This window comes from Pelophylax lessonae (genome assembly GCF_965119305.1).
Source record: "Pelophylax lessonae genome assembly, chromosome: 4".
Lineage (NCBI taxonomy): Eukaryota > Metazoa > Chordata > Amphibia > Anura > Ranidae > Pelophylax > Pelophylax lessonae.
The window spans coordinates 178,880,166-178,903,683 of NC_138771.1; the positions used below are offsets into that span (position 1 = coordinate 178,880,166).

Genomic DNA, 23,518 nt, shown 5'->3' on the forward strand with positions numbered 1-23,518 from the left:
AAAAGGTTCTGCTCAGGGGGTCTGGACACTGGAAGAGTCCAGACTGTCAATCAATGTACTGGAGCTCTGAGCGATTAGACTTTGTCTGGATTATTGGACGGATCGTCTTCAGGGGTGTCCGGTGCGAATTCAATTGGAAAATGCCACGGCTGGGGCCTTTGTCAATCACCAAGGGAGCACAAGAAGTGTCCTAGCCACTCGGGAAGTAACAAGCATTCTAAGGTGGGCAGAACATTTCGTTCCAGCCATCTCTGCTGTACACATTCCGGGGGTGGAAAATTGGCAGGCAGATTACCTCAATTGACAGGCGTTGGACCAGGGGGAATGGTCACTTCATCCGGAGGGGTTTCATCAGTTGTGCCTCCAGTGGGGTACTCCCGAGGTGGACCTGTTGGCCTCTCATCCCAACAGGAAGGTGCAGAGGTTTGTGGCACGGTCTCGGGACCCTCTGTCGGACGCCACAGACGCGCTGGTGCCCCTGTGGGGTCAGTATCGTCTGATTTATGCCTTTTCCCCCCTCTCAAGCTTTTGCCAAGACTTCTGCGAAGGATCAAGGCAGAAGGGATTCCGGTCATCTTTGTGGCTCTAGACTGGCCTCGCTGGTCTGGTCGCCAATGTTCCTTGGAGACTCCTCCCAGGGAAGATCTGCTGTCCCACGGGTCAGTCTTCCATCCTGCTTTACAGTCGCTGGCTTTAACGGTTTGGCTGTTGAAAGGCAGGTGCTGAAAAATAGGTTTGTCTTATTCAGTGATTGCTATGATGTTAAAAGCTAGAAAATTTACCTCTAGGAAGATCTGCCATCGTACACGGAAGTCGTACATTGTGTGGTGTGAGTCTCTTGGGGCTTCTCCTCGCTCCTTTTCGGTGGCTCGGATCTTGGCCTTCTTTAAACAGGGGGGTTGAGCAGCGGCTGACCTTGAGTACGATCGAGTGCCGGGTCTCAGCCTTGGCGGTCTTCTTTCAATGACCATTGGCCACCCTTTCCTTGGTGCGTACTTTTATCCATGGAGTTCGACACTTGGTTCCTACGGTGCGGTCTCCATTGCCGCCTTGGGACCTCAATTTGGTGCTTTCAGTCCTCCAGAAACCTCCTTTGCAAATCTTAGGGAGGTTCCCCTGCTTACGTTATGCAAGAAGGTGGCCTTTTTTTGATGGCAATCACTTCTGCCCGCAGGGTGTCGGAGCTGGCAGCGCTATCTTGTTCACCTTACTTGGTGGTTCAGAGTTAAGGTGTTTCTTCACCCCTGTCCGTCGTTCCTTCCAAAGGTTGTCTCTGATTTTCATTTGAATGATACATTGTGGTGCCTTCCCTGTGTCCCAGGCCAAATCCTCAGGAAATTGCCTTGCATTCCTTTGATGTGGTTCGGGAAATTAGGGTGTACCTGGCAGCTACGGCGTCTTTTAGGAAGTCAGATTCACTATTTGTGCACACGGATGGACCTCGGAAGGGGTTGTCCACTATTGTTGTGACCATTTCCAGATAGATCAGACTGACGGTGTTTCAAGCCTATTCAACTAAGGGGCAGGTTCCTCGTTTCAGTGTTCTGGTGCACTCTACTAGGGTGCTTAGTTCCTCCTGGGCCTTCCATCATCAGGCGTCAGTGATGCAGGTTTGCAAGGCGGCTACCTGGTCGTCTGTGCTCACCTTTACAAAGTGGATGTATTGGCATCTGCGAATGCTTCTTTTGGGCGCAAAGTTTTGCTGGCTGCTGTTTAGATGGTATAGTCAAGCTTTTTTTCTGCCTAGTGTCCTACTCCTGTAGGGGGCAATATAACCCAATGGTTAAGAAGATCAGGAGCTGTGTCCGTCAATGAACATCAGAAGTGTGAGACAAAAATCCTTTTTTCTTTTTTTTTATTTCATACAGACTGGCATTCCATCCCATATCATCAGAGACCCCTCATACGTGCCCCCTTATCAGTGATCCCTACATCAGAGACACCCTCATCAGTTCTCCCTTCATCATAGACTTCTCATCTGAGCCTCCATATCAGTGACCTCCTTCATCAGAACCCCCCCCACATCAGTTTTCCCCTCGTCTGTTCCCTGCCATTAGTGTCCCCCTCGTCTGTTCCCCCACCATCAGTGCACACTCATATTTTACCTCAGCAACAGTGTCCTCTCTTCTTTCCTCTGCCATCAGTGCCCAGCACCATCCCCCCTTCCACCATCACAGACCCAATTGGCAGTATTATCCGAGCCGAGATCAGACAGGAGGGAAGGTAGGCGGGCAGTACAGATACGAAGCGCTGCTCTGCTTTCTCTCCCAATTCCCTGTCACACAGGCTCAGCGCAGAGCGGTGCTGCCAGTTTTGTCTGCGTTCTAGTGCGGAGCTGTGAGGAAAACCGCAGACATGCTGCACAGCTTTGCAGCAGACCTCTCGCCTGTGATTTGGCGTGAACGAGGCTTCTAGAAAGCAATTTTTTTTTTTGTGTGTCTTGCAGAGACCTGCGGATTTCTTGTTCAGAAAAACACAGGTCTCCGCAGATGGTGTGAACGAGCCCTTAATGAATTTAAACCTTAAGGCCCCTTTAACACATCCGGTCCGTTCAGTCACGTCAAAATGTATCCGTTTTTTCATCCGTTTTTTTTTTTACATCCCCTACCAATGCAAAAACGGACCGTTTGTCCGTTTTACATCCGTTTTTCGTCCGATCCATTTTATTGACTGATGAAAAATAGGGCATTCATCCGTTCCAAAAAACGGGCATTGACGGAAGCGGATGAAAATGGATGTTAACGGATGATCATCCGTTGTCATCCGTTTTTACATAGAGATGCACTGATGTCCGTTTTTTCATCCGTCAATGGATGGATGAAAAACGGACAAACGGATCGTATGTGTAAAAGGGGCCTTAATTTCCCTTCAAGTCAAATTTGTATATCCAATATTTCACTGCAAGGATATTTAATACTATATCCCCCTCCCCCTGCCAAGTGCTCCTATAGCAAGCTACTTGCTCTGGGGGCACCCCTGAGCCAGCACACAGAGTATAACTTGGCCCTACTCCCTCCTCACTGTCTGTATTTGACAGCAGTAGATGCCAATGGCTCCCACTGTTGCTTCTCTTTCCAGTGAGGAGAGAGAGGGAGACACTGCTCTTGTGCACATTGCTGGATCGAGATAGGGCTTGGGTAAGTATTTGGGGGGGCTAAGGTCAGAGCTGCTTGGAGAAGGTTTTTTTTCTTAATGATTAGAATTCATTAGGGTAAAAATCCTTGTACCTTTAGAACCACTTTAAGCATACTGTGCTTGATTTGAGGTCAGGCCAGCTCCCTCCCACCTCCCAAGTCAGTGCAAAACTATTCATGTGACATGGGGAGGGGGAACTACAGGAGGTAAAGTTGAGATTTTTCATAACAGAGAGTGCTCCTCACTCTGCAGGATACATACAAATATGCTCTTGGGTCTGTAGCTACTAAAGTAGCTCAATCAAATTTAAATCAAGCACAGGTTGAAATTAAAATATTACTAATTTAAAATGTATCTAAAAATGATTTGGTTATAATTTCATGTTCCGGCTGTTTTTGATGTAAATTGATTTCACATTCTTGAGGCCTTAATTCTACAGTTCTATGTGACTCTTTAATGTGATCTTCTAGTTTACCTATGTTGAACAAAGCCCCACTGCTTATGCTCCTTCCTTTTGCTACCATAGAAGGTGGCAAACAAGTGAACCTGTAGAGCACAGGTGTCAAACACAAGGCCCGCGGGCCGAATGTGGCCCTCCGGGCCATTTCATGTGACCCTTGCAGCTGCAGTCTCTGCCCCCACCTTGTCTCAGTAGTCGGCATCAGAGAGGACAGAACTCCTCTGCCAGATCCATTGCTTCTCTGTGCAGCTGCAGAAAGGCTCGTCTTTTTTCCCCCCGCCCCCTTCTCAGCAGTCTACAGCATAGAGGACAGAACTCCTACAGATCCTGCACCTCTCTCAGCCGCAACGCCACCTTGTCTCTGCCTCCCCTGGTCTCAGCGTTCAGCAGCAGACTCTGGAAGCTGACCTCTCCAGCCCTCCTCCAGACCCTGTACTTTCTTCTTTCCAGATCCACCGGCATCTTCTTCCTGGCAGCAGCACCAGGTAAGGGGGTGCATTGTGATGTAAGGAAGGGTGGGTGACTCTTGGCTTCTGATGGTGGGGGGCTCTTGACATCTCATGTAAGGGTCCGTAGGGTGCTCTGGACATCTAATCTTACAGATATAACCGGCCCTTTGAGGGCAACCATAATGCTGATGTGGCCCATGAGGAAATTGAGTTTGACACTCCTGCTGTAGAGCATTGCATTTTTCCCTATTTAGTCTAGATTTCCTTCTTGTTCTTTTAGGTAGTACTATGTGGAGGATCTGCTCGCATGCCAAAATTGCAGCAATTAATTAAGGACTTATTTCCAGAGGTGGAGTTGTTGAACAGCATACCTCCTGATGAGGTCATTCCCATTGGAGCTGCCATAGAAGCTGGAATTTTGGTTGGTAAAGACGATCTATCTACAGATCTGGACTCCATTACAATTGAGTGCTGTGCCAGCGATATACTTGTGAAGGTGTGTGTGGTTTTACTGCTGTATTTGTAGCAAAAGAATGAAGTTCTTTATTGACTCAAACCAGTTTCCTTTGTAGCAGTAAATGCAAAAATTCTGCATGGTGCCTAAATACTGTTTCACTGCCTATTAACCCTTTTGCTGCAAGAGCCGTTTTTGTGTTTTTTGCTCACATCTTTAAAAAAAATAATTTTAGGCCTAAAGATTGCATAAACCCCCAAAACATTATGTATTTTCTGAAAGCAGACACCTTAAAGAATAAAATAGTGGTAGTTTCTTTTTTTATGTTGCATTATATTAGTGCAAAAGAAAGAACCGCAAAATTTCAGTAAATAATAAACTAAAGTAAATTTTGGGGCACAAAAATGCGGTAAATTACACAATTATTTAGTGAAGTATAAAAGATGAGACTGCAAAATATAAAAGCTGAGTAAAAAGATGTCCCACATGTTAAACCTTAAATTTGGGTGTGCCCGTGAAATGGCGATAAACGTCAGTACCCTATATTTTCCATAGGCGACGCTTTAAAAGCCTTCTATAGGTCATCAGTTTAGTGTTACGGAGGAGGGCTGGTGCTAGAAATATTGCTCTCACTCTGGCGTGTGCGGTGATATAGAACATGTATTGCACTTGACGTTTTTGTGTGTAGGCACCCCCGACACGTGCGGTTACATTTGTGTGAGAGTGGGGGCCTCCTTTTTTTTTTTTTTTTTTTGGGGTGGGGGGGTTTATGTGCTTAGGTGTAACTTGAGTTTCTTTAATGAGACATCCGGGGTCTAAAATACACTGGTTTTCTCTCCTGTTCTCCAATGAATCTAATGCAGTTCAACTTGACCTGCAAAATATTCTTTGCTGAGCTGGCCAAGGAAACTGACTGGGGGACCTGAAAGTGATGTTTTACACATCGCTTCTGGATCAGCAAGAAGGAGAGGCCCTCAACCCCGTGGCACCCTATATGCCAATCCTGGGCATAGATGAACAAGTGAAACCTGGGATACAGGGTGGGGTGGGGGGTGCCCATTAACGGGGGTGTGTGAAAGCAATCTGGCACCAGACTGCTTCCATCTGACAGCCGGATGTTAACTTGTCAGTTATATACACACTCCTGGTGGCCACAGCCACTGGGAGTGTGTGTGAAAAAAACCCTGCTGTCCGGTCCTGGCAGCAAAAGTGTTAATGTGCACCAGAAGGTTTAACATTTATTATTATTATTATTTTTATTTTTTTTTCTGTATCTGAACCGAAGATGTCTGTTAAATATAAATTAATCTTGCCTAATGCTAATAAAGTACAGGGGCCTGCCTATTTACAGAAGCTGGGGCAATTGCATTTTGTAGGGCAAATAATTTTGGAATTAAGTAATCTTCTTTTTTTTTTTTTTTTTTTTTTTTTTTTTCTTTTGCTAGCAGTAGGTAATTTTACTGAGCTGTATTATGTCTAGCACAACTTAAATTCAAGAAAAAGTTAGGTCTAATTAAAACCAAATGTTTTATTACTCTGATGCAGTCAGTAATGTATGCATAGGCCCATTTTTTGTGTTAGCGCTGTAGCCCTATATCATACTGTCCCATGTTTTGAAATGCTGTATGACTCAAGAAGCACAGATTTCCATTTGCCCATAACTTATTTCATGAACAATAAAAATATTCTTTCTGAAAAAAAAAAAAAAAAAAATAATAGAACCTGAACAAATCTGAGTTATGTGCTAAGATCAATTAATACCCTGAACAAAATGAGTACAATCATTGTTAAATTGTATAAAATACAAAATAAATTAGATGTCCTTCCTTAGTGTGTACAAGCAAAAAACAGACCTGAAGGGGAAAAAGCAAGCGATTAATATATAAATTTCAAAGTACATGCAATAAATAAAATATATAGGCATAGAAAACTCCCTGCCAAGTGTAATACATTTTTATAATGTATTCTTTTAGCTTTGATAGCTACAATAGCTGCAGGTAGAATTCAGCATCAACTGAAAATTGTTTGTGTAACTGGCCTAGGAGAAACCACACAGGGGGTATACATCAAATGCTTACACAGATAACATGCAGAGTCTGGGAAGTGTGCCATTTTTTGTCTTTAAAAGAAAATGAAATATTTATGTACTTCTAACATGCTGGCTGTCTTATATCCATTTACAAGGTAACTGCCATTCCTTATTTGTTGTTTGTTTGGTGGAAGCTTCAAGCTCATATTTAATTCATACTGAAGGTGGCTGCATTATTTTTACGTGATCTGGCTGGCTGGATTAAAAAATGGCGGTATGTCTGTGGAAACCAGACATTTCTCTTGACATTCCATAACTGACCTTGGGTTTTTTTATGTTTGAGATTTCTTTGTCTGATCAGTGTTTGTTTATATGCTAGCTATAGGGATTTTGTTTTTTACCTCTCCATTTAAAGTGGTTTTAAAGTCACATCTATTATATACTTTTATCCACTCTGTTTTAGAAACCAAAATAAGTACAGTGTGTTTGTGATTTTCTTTCTTTCTTTTTTTTTTTTTTCTTTCTTTAATTCTAATGCTAAATACCTTCTTTGCCCAGCGCTGCTGTGCAGTCATGTGTCCTTCCTCTGCTTTCCTTCCTTATCTAAGGGAGTACAGTGGGAGGATTTGAGATTCCCTTTTGATGCATGCAAGCTAGCAGAGGGAAGACACGTGATCACACAGCAGCACTGGGCAAAGAAGGTATTTAGCATTATATAAAAAAAAACACACACACACTACTTAATATTCCTAAAACAGAGGGGATGAAAGTATATAATAGATGTGACTTTACAACCACTTTACTAAGGGGAAGGAGCAGCAGCAGCAGAATACGCAATCAAGGAAGGGAGGGACAGGGAGGAGATCGGCTTCACACAGACCACAGACTATTGAAATGAAGGGGAGAGGCAGAGATGCGGAATACACAGGATGATGGAGAGACGTAAATTGAGTATACCATCATGGATCTGCATCCATGATTAGTGTGGTCAGTTTACAGAGGGGAACATAAGAACGGGCATGGTCAACCAGGTATTATATTACATAGATAGAGACAAATTACACTGTGAAAGCACTATGTTCTTTAGGGTTGCAACCACTTTAAATGGATGTTTGGTCAATCCAATTGTGTATGTTCATGAAGAGATTAGTGGTTGAATTGTGCCAGCATGTTTTACTGTGATCAGATGTCTCTGTGTAGGTTTAGGTACAGTTTTTAAATCCACAATAGGGTACCTGGTAAAGTGCATCCAATAGGAGCTCTAGTCTAAATTGCCCTTTTCAACTCTTGTTGTATACTTTTAATAGGTCAGTGACTTGGAACCGAAGCCACTGTATTGTCATAATAGCCAGAAAAGTTTTCAAGAGAAGAGTTTTGTAGTGGCCTCCTCCCCTATTTTCTCTCTTTTCATGTTCTTTTTTTACAGTTTTGCATTACAGTTGAGTGGCTAATATTCAGAACTAGGCAGGCAGAACCATTTCTTGTCTGTCCTTGTTCTAGTTTGAAAACTTTAATTCAGGGGAGGTGTGCCGCATCTCTATTTATCCTACTAATAGTTATAGCATGCTGAGTAGAGGTGGTTCTATGTACTTTTTATTTCTTTCAATTTATTTTTCTGAAGTTGCCCTAATTCCCACACTGGTAATTCTCCTGACCATGCTATTCCAATGTCTTTCTGTTCATTGAATCACTGACCTGGAACAACTATACAGATCTGGTGCTCTGATTTTATGATCTGCATGCCTATTTTGAGTCCCTGTTCCTGAAAGTACTGAAGACAGAGCTAGACAGGCAACTTGCATTTTGAGGTCTGGAATGACAGCCTCCGTGGTCCTCCCAGGTATCAATAAAAATCATGTCCCTTCATACTTTGGGACTATAGAGAATGGTTGTAGCCACCCTCAAACAGGAAGTCAGATCACAGCATGAATTTGGAGATTTGGAGGAGGCTGAGAGCAAATGAAGCCACTTTTCTGAGTTAAGATTACATACTTGCATAGATTTTTTTTTTTTTTAAAGTGGTTGTAAAGGCTCCAAGGTTTTTTACCTTCATGCATTCTACGCATGAAGGTAAAAACCTTCTGTGTGCAGCAGCCCACCTAATACCTGAGCTCCATCGCGATCCAGTGATAAGCACGAGAGCCTCGGTTTTCCATTTAGGCCCCTTTCTCACTTGTGCGATTTTACAGTGAGTTTGCCGCGATTTTGACTGGGCTAGAAGCAATGCCTTTGTCTTTGGACCTCAAAACGCATTAAAATCGGGCCAAAGTAGTGCAGGGACTACTTTGAAGTTGCTGCAACTTTAAGTTGTGCATATATGAATGGGTATCCTTGGAAAACATGGCGAACGACATGTCGTGCAACTCTGATGTGCAAAGTTGCATGACAAGTTGCACAAGTGTGAAAGAGGCCTTAATATCACTTTAAACCAGAGTTTAGTGTCACTTTAAAGAATGACACTTCCTGACCACATCATTTGGCCTTCAAGAGTGAAGACTAATACTTTTTGCTTTCAGTTATGACGGATGACAAGTCATTCTGCTTCCTACTGTGGTGCACTGCTGTATACCTTGAGCAGCTGATCACCAGGCCCCAGTGCTGTCACTTTGAGGTGGGAGAGAGCCCAAGTCCAATGCAAAGAGATGGTTTGTTTTTGTAATTACATGGGATTACTCTTTATTCCAGCAGGTAAACCACGGAAAAGGGAAAGTAGTGTCTGAGGCTGGATTTTAAAGTAACCGGTTTCTTTGAACTAAACGGGCAAAGCACTAGCTTACTTTGAGCAATGTTTAGTGTCCCATTTGAAGAGCTAAATTTAACACCCTAATTTGGCCTTGCACTCTCAGGCTTATTTTTTGACCATTCACTGTATGAGATTTGAGATACTACTTCTATCTGAAAATACTGATGCAAAGAGCTGTGCAGTATTTATATAGACCATATTGTATGTCTTTACAGGAAGCTGATGAGTCCGGAGCTGAGAAGTTCACTGTATTGCTGCCTTCAGGAACGCCGCTTCCAGCTCGTAGGCAGCATGTACTACAAGCATCTGGAAGCATCACCTCTGTGTGTTTAGAGTTGTACGAGTCTGTTCCTAAATCAAATATATCAGACAGCAGTAAATTTGCACAAGTAAGTAAATAAATGCAGCGTCTAGCACAATACAAAGACATGAAGGATGTCCCTTCTCTGGTTACAGTTACTAGTATATGAAAATTCTATTATTTAATTAGGTAATTTTAGCTCCAAACGGCTGAGGACTATTTGTCCATTGAGTGCTTGCTGAGATGGGTAAGATGGAAATTGTATCTGTGTGTTTAGGATGTTATCATTGGATCATTTTGTTTACTTCTGCATGATCCAAATGTTTGCAGACATGATTAGAAAAAATACTTGAAAGTAGTTATCGTTGTGGTACTTTGTCCTCTTGCCAACCATATGTGCGGCAACAAGGAGGGTGTACCTTTATACATATGCATTTATGGTGACTCCGATTTCTATACTAGATTGTTAAGTTATGTTTTCAGTAGAGCTTGACGAAGTATGTTAAAGTAGCTATACCCCTACAATATGTAGCTAGACAAAAAATGTTTGTTTTTCTTTCACAGATTGTACTTAAAGATTTGCAAAAGAAAGAAAATGGAGTTCATGATATAGTCACTGTACTCACAATGAAGAGGTAATGTTTCATTCCTGTGTTTCTCTGCAGATCAGAATTTTACAAAATGTCACTCTTTTTCACATCCTTTTGTTTAAAAAAAAAAAAGTGTTGTTGTGATACCGGAACCAGAGACAGGGAGATGTACAGTTTGGTCCATACATATTTGGACACAGGCACAGTTTTCAAACCTTTTGGCTCTGTATACCACCATAATTAAATTAAAATGAAACAATTCAAATGAATTTGAAGTGCAGACTTTAAGCTTTAATTCAAGGGGTTCAACATAAATATCAAGTACGCCTTTTAGGAACGGCAACCATTTTTATACACCCCCCCCCCCCTCCCATTTTCAGGGGCTCAAGTGTAAATGGACAAACAAATATAATCATAAATAAATGTTCATTTTTAATATTTTGTTGAGAATCCTTTACTTGCGATGACTGTCTGAAGTCTAAAATAGGGATCCACCGATTATCTGCAAGGCCGATATATCGAGGGCCGATATTGACTTTTGCCGATATATCTGTATCTGCCCCGGAACTGGCCGATATTGCCGATTTTCCAAATATTGCTCATGTAAGGGTAAAATGATGTCACATAGCATAATTCCGCTTACAAATAATATTGAATATGCCACTCACATATGTACAAATTAAAGATATAAGAAATTCCACATTAGCAGATCTGCTTGCAGATCGGTATCTCTCACCCACTTGCCGTAAATGGTACCCGGGTGATACCGCTCCGTTCGGCATCCACTCAATACTGCTCTGTCTCTCCCCCGCTTCATCTCCCACCCATCCGATACCGATCCGTCTCTCACCAACTTGCCATAAGTGACACCCGGATGATACCGCTCCGTTCGGCATCCACTAAATACTGCTCTGTATCTCACCCGCTTCATCTAAAACCCAGCCACCCGATACCGATCCGTCTCTCACCCACTTGCCATAAGTGACAGCCGGATGACACCGCTCCGTTCGGCATCCACTAAATACTGCTCTGTATCTCACCCACTCCATCTCCCACCCACCCGATACCGATCCGTCTCTCACCCACTTGCCGTAAGTGACACCCGGGTGATACCGCTCAGTCCAGCATACGATGATGATCTCGGGCGTGACCATGCATGTGACCTCCGAGATCGTATGCTGGACGGAGCGGTATCACCCGGGTGTCACTTACGGCAAGTGGGTGAGAGACGGATCGGTATCGGGTGGGTGGGAGATGAAGCGGGGGAGAGACGGGGCAGTATTGAGTGGATGCCGAACGGAGCGGTATCACCTGGGAACCATTTACGGCAAGTGGGGGAGAGATACTGATCTGCCAGCAGATCTGCTAATGTGGAATTTCTTATATCTTTAATTTGTACATATGTGAGTGGCATATTCAATATTATTTGTAAGCGGAATTATGCTTTGTGACATTAGTTTACCCTTACATGAGCATCACCACCTTATGGTTGGAGGAGGAGAAGACTAGTCTCGGACCCTGACATAGGATGTACAAAATATCGTCCCGTATCGGCCGATATGCGATGGCCAAAATATCGGTATCTGCAACGGAAAACTGATATCGGTCGATCCCTAGTCTAAAACCCATGAACATTACCAAAGACTGGGTTTCCTGCTTTCTGGTGTTTTGCCAGACTCTAACTGCAGCTGTCTTCAGTTGTTCTTGAGTTGTGAATCAGGGCTGACAGTATATCTCTAAACACTGCAGAATTTATCCGGCTGCTTTTGTTTTCTGTCACATCATCAATAAACACCAATGACCCAGTGCCACTGGAAGCCATGCATGCCTATGCTATTACACTGCCTATGCCATTACACTGCCTCCGCCATGTTTACAGATGACATTGTGTGCTTTGGATCATGAGCTGTTCCAAGCTTCCTTCCAACTTTTTTCTTCCCGTCATTCTGGTACAGATTATTCTTAGTTTCATTCGTCCAAAGAACGCTTTTCCAGAACTGGTCTGGCTTTTTTTAGATGTTTTTGGCAAAGTCTAATCTGGCTTTTCTATTCTTCAGGCTTATGAATGGTTTGCACATTGTGGTGAACCCTCTGTATTTGCTCTTGTGAAGTCTTCTCTTGATTGTAGACTTTAACATTGATACTCCCGCCTCCTGGAGAGTGTCTTTCCACTTGTCTGGATGTTGTAAATGGGTTTTTCTTTACCGTAGAGAGGATCCTGCGATCATCCACCACTGTTGTTTTCTGTGGAAGTCCAGGCCTTTTTATGTTGCGAAGCTCACCAGTGCTTTGTTCTTACCTCAGAATGTACCACACTGTTGATTTAGCTATTCCTAATGTTGCTGCTATCACTCTGATGGATTTGTTTAGTTTTTGAAGCCTTACAGTGGCCTGTTTCACTTGCATGGACAGCTCCTTTGAACGCATGATGTAGGTTCACAGCAATAGATTCCAAATTCAAATACCACACTTAGAATCAACTCCAGACCTTTTACTTGCTTAATTTATGAAGAAATATCGAAAGAGTAGCCCACTCCTGGCCATGAAACAGCTGTTGATTCAAATGTTTAATTACTTTTGGTCCCTTGAAAAAGGGGGATGGATATTCGTAAGAGCTGTAAACCCTTCCTCCGATGTGGATGTACATATCCTCAAATGTAACCTGGGTGTGCACTTTCAGCCCTTATCCTTTACATAACTATAGCTTGAATATGTTCTGGTAAATACCTGGGGGAAAAAAAAATAAAATTGTGCCTGTGTCCAAATATATATGGCCCCAACTGTATATACATTTTTTTTTTTTTTTTTAACCTTCTTATATGACAGTTGAATGATCTGGTCAGTCTTAAAGTGAACCTGACATGGTTAAAAAGTGCTTGCAAGTAACTATGTAAGTCTTCTTGGTGGAGCCATTGACATTTAGCCCAGCCCTCTCCCACTGCTAAGGCACACCCTCTCATTTAACTCCAAAAGTACCAGAACTTATGTGAGCAGTAGAGTCTAGGTCATTTGGCATTTGAATGACAAGGGTGGGGCTCAGTGTCAAGATGGAGCAAGACTTACTATTAACTTGAGCAGAAGTTAAGGTATTTTTAGGCACCACAAGGTACCTGTCCTTTTATTACTATTGTAATAGTATTGCAGCCCAGGTCAAGTTCGCTTTTAAATTAAATACTCCACTCCACAATTTGCACCCAACAAATTAAGGCATCGGGCTTGGTGATAGGTTGCTTAGGCACCAACCCCACACCTGTCAAAATTATTTGCTTGGTTGGCTGGAGCAGAGGGCACAGAAGGGGGGATTAAGGGTCTAAAAGACGCCTGAGGTCTCCATATTGAGTAACTATCACCTGCCCAATGCTATCACATACGGGTGCATTTAAAAAGTAGAATATTATCAAAAAGTTTTTTTTTTTTTTTTTTTTTTTTTTTTTTTAGTAATTCAATTTAAAAAGTGAAATTCATATTATATTATATAGATTCATTACACACAGAGTGATATATTTCAATCTTTTCTTTCTTTTAATTTTGATGATTATGGCTTACAGCTAGTGAAAACCCAAAATTCAATACCTCAGAAAATTAGAATATTACATTTTTAGTACAGAAATGTTGGCCTACTGGAAAGTATGTCAGTGTACATTATAGTATGCACTCTATACTTGGTTGGGGCTCCTTTTGCATGAATTACTGCATCAATGCAGCGTGCCATGGAGGCAGCAGCGCTTGTGGCATTGCTGAGGTGTTATGGAAGCCCAGGTTGTTTTAATAGCGGCCTTCAGCTCATGTGAATTTTTGGGTCTGGTGTCTCTTTTCTTCCTCTTGGCAATACCCCACATATTCTCTATGGAGTTTAGGTCAGGCGAGTTTGCTGGCCAATCAAGCACAGTGATACCATGACCATTAAACCAGGTATTTAGTACTTTTGACAGTGGGCAGGTGCCAAGTCCTGTTGGAAATTGAAATCAGCATCTTCATAAATCTGGTCAGCAGAGGGAAGCATGAAGTGCTCTAGAATTTCCTAGTAGAGGGCTGCGCTAACTTTGGACTTGATAAAACACAGTGAACCAACACCAGAAGATGACATGATTCCCCAAATCATCACTGACTGTGGAAACTTCACACTGGACCTCATGGTCCCAGAGTCTGGAGGAAGAGTGGAGAGGCACAAAATCCAAGTGACATGAGGTCCAACGTGAAGATTCCACAGTCTGTGCTGCCTTTTTTATTCTACATGGCCTCTGCTTTCTGAAATTATATCACATTTGGGACTTTAACCACTTGCCGACCGCTCACTGAGCGGTTACTGTGGCAAAGTGGCTTGTTATTGTCCAGCGACGTAGACCTACGTCGCTGGACTCCTCCCATTCTCGGCGGGGAAAAAAAGGACGTAAATTTTGTTTGGGTACGGCGTTGCATGACCGTGCAATTGTCAGTTAAAGTCGCTCAGTGCCAAGTTGCAAAAAGTGGCCTGGACATGATGCAGGAAAATCCTCCGGTCCTAAAGTGGTTAAGTAAGTTCTAGCTATAAATGCAGATAAAAGAAAAAAAAAAAAGTGCTTCAGGGGAAAGTGGGTGGGGAACTAATGCAATGAGCAGATAAGCCTAAAGAAAAAAGGAGACCCGCCAAGCACAAGTTATGGAAAAAGTATACACAATAGTTTATATTTTTCTTATTTCCCCCCTGCTTTTTAAATACTGTGTAGCTGTGAATAGCTCTAAGAGCTCACTCTCCTATATCAGGTATTTTGATGAGGTGTCTTTTATTCTGTTATCTAACTTCAAGTTTGAGGGCAAACAGAGCTGTGAGGAAGCAAAGGGAAAATAGTCAGGATAGGGTCCAGTAACTATATAGTTTTAGCAATGCTAGAACCTGCTCTAATCGCACAAATGTCACTAGCAAATGAACAGATTGAATTATTGTTGCATATCTTTACTTGTATGGTGCCACACATTTGTAAGGCGCAGTGGGTGTACTTCTGCACAAAAAAAAGTGTTTGTCTGTTTTTCATTTTCTGGTCACTGTTTGAAGTCTTTTTATAAAAAAATAAACGAATCACGAACATTTAACCAACTGTCACATATTCTCTCTGTATTTTAGCTTATACATATCCTGGGATCATCCACTTTATCTAGTGGCAACACTGCGGTATTTTCCTAAAATACTCAATATTAGGAAAATATTGCATTATAGTCTCTAGATGTAGCTATCAAAGGAAAAAGATTATTAGGCAAAATACGGTGAGAATTGGAGATGGCTGGGCAAATGTCTGTGATAGTTGCCAAGCAAATTGAATAATTAGACCCCCTAAGTGTAGTGGTTTTTCTAAGTACCAAGATGCCAAAGTAGACCCTCTACACCCAACTCAAACTGAAAAAAGCATTGCAATGTGATTGCAAGATTGTTAATTGCAGTTTCTTTGGTGTGTTTACTCTGGATGGAAAACCATCTTTTTAAAAACATGCCATCCAGCTTTTACTTCCTGTTTCAGTGCCGGCCCAGCAATTAAATCTTGCCGGATCTTGCTCATTCACTGTATCGCATACAGGAACATCTCGTACATTGATGGCAATTTCGCCTTAGGAGATCACTAGATCTAGTTATGTGCTGTACAAAAAAAAACGTAAAAAAAACAAATGTGCATGCGGTGTATGAGATCTATTTCATTTTGCTATTGTACATAGCAAACCAAGATGGATCTAGTATAGCACATGTAAAATATTCCTGGGAAGGGGCTGCTGACGTGGGTGTGCTTTTCCAGAGGGCAGTTGTAAGGCCCCTGCCACATCACCAGTGCCACACCAGATCAGGAAGTGTCCGAACAAAAAAGTTTAACAAAAAGCGCTTTTAGGCTCCAAATAACTTAATATTGTTGGGGTTGTGAATGAATTGATGCAGTCACCATGGATTTTTGTGGTTGAGGGCTGTCTTGTTGTCTTCTGAAAATCTGTGCGATTTTATAGATGTTGAACATATGGATGCTTCAGGAGAATAATGTGCTGTTTTATCATAATCGTCTAATATCGCAACATTGCTAGTATTAAGGTGGCTGTAAACTCTTACATATACCAAGTGAAGTGAGTGGCCTCAGGTGATACAAAAATATTAAACAAATCCTCTTACATATGTTGTACCTGTTTATCGCCAGCTGTCTTTCCCCTACTTCCATTCCAAGTGCAGGATCTCTCAGCTCTGATAAGCAGGGGGCGGAGAGCTGAAGTTACATCAGTGAGGAGAGCTGATTGGAGGGAAGGGACACACCCCCCTTCACACAGAAACAGAGCCGAGGGTCTCAATTGGCTGGAGATCCCTCCCCAATCAACTTTTTTCTCCTGGTGTCAGAAAAACTTATCAGAAGTGACTCATTCTGATAGCAGAGGAATGAAGCAGCAGACAGAAATGACACTTAGTGCTCTGGATTGAGATGAGTACACACTATAGAGGGATATTCTTTATTCGTAGTTCACGTCTGAGGTTTATAACCACATTAACCGCTTACTACCCGCCAGCCGTCAAATGACGGCGGAGCGGTGCACCTATTATCCTGGGACGCTGTCATATGACGGCGCACCAGAACAGGCTCTCTCGCGCGCCCCCAGGGGCGCGCGGAGCGGCGATCGTGACCGCGCTGTGTTGATAAGACACGACCCGATCTCGGTAAAGAGTCAATGACATGACTCTTTACCCATGTGATCGGCTGTGTCCAATCACAGCCGGTCACATGTAAATGAGGAAGTGCCGTTATTCGGCTCTCCTCGGCTCACACTGTCAGTGTGTGAGGCGAGGAGAGCCGATCAGCGGCTCCTCCTCATTGGGGACACAGAGAAATGTAATCAGGGCATTGATCACCAGTGCCCTGATTACACAAGAGGGAAATAAACTGCCATAACTGCCCAATATCAGTGCCCACAGTGCCCGCCATCAGTGCCCATAGAGCTGCCAGTCAGTGCCCATCAGTGCCTGCTCATCTAGGCACTGATGAGCACTGACTGGCAGCACTATGGGCACTGAGTGTGGGCACTGATGGTGCTGCTTATCAGTGCCGCCCGTCAGTGCTCATCAGTGCCACCTCTCAGTGCTCATCAGTGCGGCATATTAGTACCTCCTCATCAGTGCCCATAAGTGCCACCTCATCAGTTCCCATAAGTGCAGCCTATCAGTGCCGCCTCGTCAGCGCACATCAGTGAAGGAGAAAAATTTATTTATTTTCAACATTTACTCACAGAAAATAAGAAAAACTTTTTTTTTTTTTTCAAAATTTTCTGACTTTTTTCATTTTTTTTGTAAGAAATAAAACCCAGAGATGATTAAATACCACCAAAAGAAAGCTCTATTTGTGTGAATAAAAATGATAAAATTTCATATGGGTACAGTGTAGCATGACCGTGCAATTGTCATTCAAAGTGTGAGAGCGCTGAAAGTTGAAAATTGGCCTGGGCAGGAAGGGGGTAAAAGTGCACTGTAGGCAAGTGGTTAAAGAATAAATGCACTTCCCATTAAAAAGTTTCATATGCCCCCCTGATGGAAAAAAAATAATATATGTGAATTCTGATTTGAATAACCTCTCGCTCCCCTGGCTTGTGAAAAATCAGGCAGCATTTACAATTTCTAGGAGCTGGGTATCTGCCATATCTGGCATGCCCCTGCTGCACAGCAGTACTTGGGTTGTTGGCCCCTCAGAGGGTGTAAACACTGTGCAGCCTCACTAATGCCAGGGCACTGAGACCTCACACAAGCCTAAATTAAGTCTGTGTTCACATGTATTGGTATGACTAGAACATATGGAACTACATGAGTATTTTGATGATGCAGATACGTTTTTTTTTTTATTTCCCATCAGTTTCTTTTTTTTCTTTTTTCCAGAGATGGATCATTACATGTAACTTGCACTGACAAAGACACTGGAAGATTTGAGATGATCACTGTAGAAGAGTCATCCTAATGATTCTTAACCATCTATCATTCCACAAAAAGAACCAGATGATTGGGAAGATGCCATAAACATCACAAGTGCACACCAGGAAAGCTTGCAGTGAACAGTGCATCCGTGTTGCTTGTTTTTCTTGCAAATGCTGCATCAATCTCTGAAAATCATGTGGTCATAACTTTTAATGGAAAAGTAAATGGGTTTCTGCTGGCCCTTTAAGCGTCTGGAAATATTTCAGTATTCATGTTGTAGGTGTTGCAAATGCCCTAAAGCACATACCTTCATATGGAAGTAGTAACATAAAAATAATTTGACCTGGTTTTTGAATATTTTTAAACCCTTCTACAAGGCATGAGAGTTATATCATCCGTAAAATGATCTGGGCTGTTGCACATAAACTATTCTTTTTTTCAGTCATCTTCAGATCTGACCCTTTTACAAACACCGTGGGGTTGATTTACTTAAGGCAAATATACTGTGCACTGCAAGTGCAGTTGCTCTAGATCTGAGGGGGAGCTCTGCTGATTTCTATCATCCACGTGCAAGCACAAATGCTTTTTTTTTTTATTTTCCTTGCATGGTATTGGGTACTCTTTGCAAAGGGAAGCTTTACCTCATTTACTAAGCTCTGGAGCAAGTGCACTTGTAGTGCACAGTATATTTGCCTTTAGTAAATCAACTCCATTGGCTCTAAGACTTATGGAGGGCAAGTTATAGTCTTACATTTTTCTATTATTGGAGACCTTTTTGTGTTTGTTAGTATCCTAAAACCTGACTAATCAACATTTTAAGTTGCTGTTGCCTTTCTATTTTTGTAAAGAAGAACCTTTAGTTTAGATTACACAAAGTTGTTATGTGCTTTATTTAAACTGTATCCAGTAAAAGCCAACATATACCAAATATATATAATTTGGCTTTTTTTTTTTAATGGTTTCCTTGATGTCTGCTGTTTATTCATATTGTATTTTAGTTTAACATTGCATTTTTTTAAAAACCTCTAATGGGATTTTCTCTATCGCTCATTGACAGACGTAGTCCTCGGTGATACAGCACCTTCGGGTTATGTTGCCTCCACAGGAGTAGGACTAGACAGGAAATTAAAATGCTCTGGCCACACCTTAGGGGCAGTCCCAGAGGGTATATCCTCTCTCTCTCTGCCTCAGCAAATCAGTTTTTTTCTGTCTAGTCAGGAGTAAGGACCTAGATACCTTGCTGGGATCTTCGGTCCTGGCAGGAATTTTTTCTTAGAAAAGATTTTTTAGACAGCTTTTTTTTTTTTTCTCCAGTGTTCCTGTGAGATCTTCAAGCAAGAAAGCTGAACTGGGCGATGGGCGGGATGTTGAGATCCAGTGGTCACCCCAGTTCAGCCTACGAGCGCGTGCAGGCCATAGCTCCGCGCTGGGTCGGCCGCGACATAGTCCCACTGGACGGGGACTGACCCTGCGAGTTAAACGTCTCGCTGAAACGCCAAGGACCATGAGTCACGGCGTCCGTATTGGTCGACAGCCCTCCAACTTCGGTGGAGAGGGGTACTGTCAGGAGTTGGCGCCCGCCTGGTTCCGGTATGGTGAGTAGTATGTTCCCCTTTTCCCCCTGTCGGGTCTTGTGGTGAACGCGGGCCCCTCTCTGTAATGGTAAGGATGGGTTCCCCTCTATCCTATAACAGGTCACAGATCCTCCTAATTGAGTGTGATTTTTGTGTACAAAGCCAGCAGGCTTGGTTTGGGAGCTGACAATCTAATTACAAAGTATGTTTATATGATTGTAATATGTGGCAGCACTAGAAGCTTACTGTGTTACTAAAAGTATCCTACCTGTCAGAAGTCACAGGACAGGGATGCGGCTTGCCAGGTCATTCCTCCAGCTAAAGCAGGTCTCCCGACGGCCATGCGGTTCCGCCAGGGTTTGGTACCGCCGGTCAAGCTGATCTCCATGAGAGAGAGGTTTTGCGATGCCTAGTTACACCAGGACGCCGCTATGCTGTACAAACCGCCGTAGATCGCACGAGGCCGCCATTTTGGCGTAGCCTCGTGTCTGCAGCATGGGGGCGGCCATGTTTGAGGTGACTCCAACACCTCGTGGAGCTAGGGGAGGCGCCGGAAGGCGTGCAGAGGGGCGGAGCCGCCTCCTTTCTTCCTGGGCAGCCAGCCAAAAGACTTCCTGTTTGTGGACACAGCGCTGTAACCTGTTGCAGTGAACTCTGAGCATCAAGTGGTGAGCCTGGGGGTCTCTCTCTCTCTCTCTCTCTCTCTCTCTCTCTCTCTCTCTCTCTCTCTCTCTCTCTCTCTCTCTCTCTTTCTCTCTCTCTCTCTTTCTCTCTCTCTCTCTTTCTCTCTTTCTCTCTTTCTCTCTTTCTCTCTTTCTCTCTTTCTCTCTTTCTCTCTCTCTTTCTCTCTCTCTTTCTCTCTCTCTTTCTCTCTCTCTTTCTCTCTCTCTCTCTCCTTTTGTGGCGCTGGGGGTCTGGAAAAAAAAAAAAAGATTTTTATTTAAGTTGGATTGAAGTTTCCGGGTAGTTAGTGGAATAATCATGGACCCTGCCACACAAGTACCCCCACCGGTTTCCCTCGAGGGGGCCTCGGGACCCGCCGGTGCACAGAGCATAAATGCATTTACAGCAGTTTTGGAGTCTATGGTGGCTTGGGTGGAGGCGGCCTGTCAGGGACGGGAGGTAAAGAAAGCGACCCCCGCCTACCCCTATAATATCTGACACCTCTGACTCAGATTCAGAGATGGTCACTGCAGCTGCAGGTCCCTCTGCAAGGGCTGTTATCTCAGGTAAAGCTCCCTCAGACAGTGAGGAGGACGTGCATTCTTCCGCCATAATTCAGGAAGAAGCATTGGTGGACGCACTAGTTGTGGCGGTGCGGGAAACCTTAAGACTTGAGGTTTTACCGGCAGAGGCAACTGAAACAGAGATTCCTTTTGGTACGAACAAGCCCATCAAAACGGTGAAGGTTTTTCCTGTACCCAAGTGTTTTGGTAATAAAATTAAAGGAGAATGGGAGCATTCTAAACGTACCTTTACTATCTCCAAGCGTATTGCTAGACGCTATCCGTTTGAGGAATCCCTCATTAAGAAATGGACGGTACCACCAGTGGCGGATCCACCTATTTCCAGGCTGAATAAAGCCACGGTTATCCCAGTGGAGGACACTTCGTCCTTTAAGGATCCGGTGGATAGGAAGATGGAAGCAGAGTCCCGCACTATCTTCTCCCTGATAGGGTCAGCATTTAGACCAGTAATTGTTATTGGTCTAGTTTCCCAGACACTTACGGAATGGGCGAGATTGGTACGCCAAGACCTTAGGGGAAAAGATATTCCCCAGGAAACATCTGATTTGATGGAACAGATGATACAAGGGCTACAGTTTATCTGTGACGCAGCCTTGGATACTACTCCCCTATTAGGGCATGCATCTATGTCAGCGGTAATCCTCAGACGTGTGCTGTGGTTAAAATGCTGGTCAGCTGACCTAGGTTCCAAAAAGACCTTGACGAATCTCCCTTTTCAGGGGAATCGCCTATTTGGGGCCACCCTAGATGAAATCATTAAAGATGCCACTGGGGGCAAGAGCACTTTCTTGCCACAGGCTGCTAAAGCTAAGGGACCTCGCAACAAGCTAGGACCTTTCTTTACCGCCCATAAAGGGTTCGCACGCCCGGCTGGAACAAGCGGGAAAGGCAAGACTCCTCCAGGAGGGTTCAAGAAAGGCTGGTCGGACAAACAGAGGACCGACTCAGCCAAACCCGAAGCAAAGGATTACACAGCCTGAAGGTGCGCCCCCACCCGGTTCGAGGGTGGGGGGACGTTTTCACCGGTATTCAGGACATTAGATCGAGCATCGACTACTACTACCGGTGCGATTCTTCCCTTCCAACATTTAAGTGCTACAGGGAGCGGTAGTCACCATTCCCTGAACAGATCTTTTTCTTTACCTTTTCCTAAGATTAGTCTCAATTCCCCACAGGAATCGGATCTGGTTGACCAGACAGACCAAGAAGCCTCTAGCCGGGTGACTTCGGTCCCTGAGATTCAACCAGGAGAGATCACCGTTCCTGATAGGAATCAGGTGTCGGATAAATGTGTGGGAACAGAGAACGACCAGACTTTCTCATATGGTCGGGGCCAGATAGCTCTAGGGACGCCTGGTGCAGATCCCGTCAGTGCCAGTGGTCCTAGAAATTCTAGGCTGGCCTCGCCAAGCCGGCCTGGCCGACTTGGACTTGCTAGCCGCGGACGTTCCGTGGGAACTGCGTCTCAGGGAGTATCTGCGGTCTCGAGGACCAATCTACCATTGTGCTTTACAGTCGCTGGTTTTAATGGCCTGGCCATTGAGACCCAAGTACTGAAGGACAGAGGGTTGTCAGCTTCAGTCATTCCTACCCTTATTAAAGCAAGGAAAGCGACTTCCAGCAGAGTCTATTATCACACATGGAAGACTTATATCGCGTGGTGCGAATCTTTAGGATTTCCTCCACGTACCTATTCGGTGACTCGAATATTGGCCTTTTTGCAGAAAGGGGTTGAGCAGAAGCTAGCCTTGAGCACCATCAAGGGTCAAGTTTCAGCATTAGCAATCTTCTTTCAGAAACCTTTAGCTACCAAGTCCTTGGTGCGGAATTTCATCCAGGGGGTGCGGCACCTGGCTCCACCAGTCCGCGCGCCCTTACCGCCCTGGGATCTTAATTTGGTTTTGTCGGTTCTACAGAAACCTCCTTTTGAAAACATCAGGGAGATTCCCTTGCTTACTTTATCCCAGAAGGTGGCCTTCTTGGTGGCTATCACTTCTGCACGCAGGGTGTCAGAACTCGCTGCTTCATCATGCCAGTCCCCATACTTAGTGATTCATAGGGATAAGGTAGTACTTCATCCTAAGCCATCCTTTCTTCCAAAGGTAGTTTCAGATTTTCATCTGAATGAAGATATTGTACTACCTTCCTTGTGTCCTCAGCCCAAGCATCATCAGGAACATGCGTTGCATTCCTTGGATGTGGTTCGGGCAATCAGGGTATACCTGAAGGTTACGGAATCATTCCGTAAGACGGATTCACTTTTTTTGATCACGGATGGCCCCAGAAAGGGGTTGCCTGCATCTGCCGTGACTATTGCCAAATGGATTAGACAGACGGTGGTACAGGCTTATTCTATTAAGGGTCAGAGTCCTCCGTTCCCTGTTAGGGCGCACTCCACTCGAGCGCTCAGTACTTCCTGGGCCTTTCGCCATCAGGCGTCAGTGGTCCAGGTATGTAAGGCGGCCACCTGGTCGTCGGTACATACCTTTACAAAATTTTATAAAATTGATGTGATGGCATCGGCGGATGCCTCATTTGGCCGCAAGGTTTTGCAGGCCGCTATTTGAGGAGACCGGTGGTCTACCTCGAGGGTTTTTTCTGTTTGAAAATGTTTTTGTTGAGTCTCATAATTAAGG

General features: G+C 43.8%; 1 protein-coding gene across 1 annotated transcript in view; it reads left to right on the forward strand.

The window, feature by feature from the left end:
- The window catches only part of HSPA14 (heat shock protein family A (Hsp70) member 14), a 37,504-nt gene extending 19,139 nt beyond the window's left edge, over window positions 1-18,365 (forward strand). The window contains exons 11-14 of the mRNA XM_082253208.1: window positions 4,325-4,540; window positions 9,486-9,659; window positions 10,136-10,206; window positions 18,026-18,365. Coding sequence (XP_082109334.1) covers window positions 4,325-4,540; window positions 9,486-9,659; window positions 10,136-10,206; window positions 18,026-18,104 — 540 coding nt within the window. The 3' untranslated portion in view covers window positions 18,105-18,365. The remainder of the gene's footprint in view (window positions 1-4,324; window positions 4,541-9,485; window positions 9,660-10,135; window positions 10,207-18,025) is intronic.
- Window positions 18,366-23,518: the final 5,153 nt, after the last annotated feature.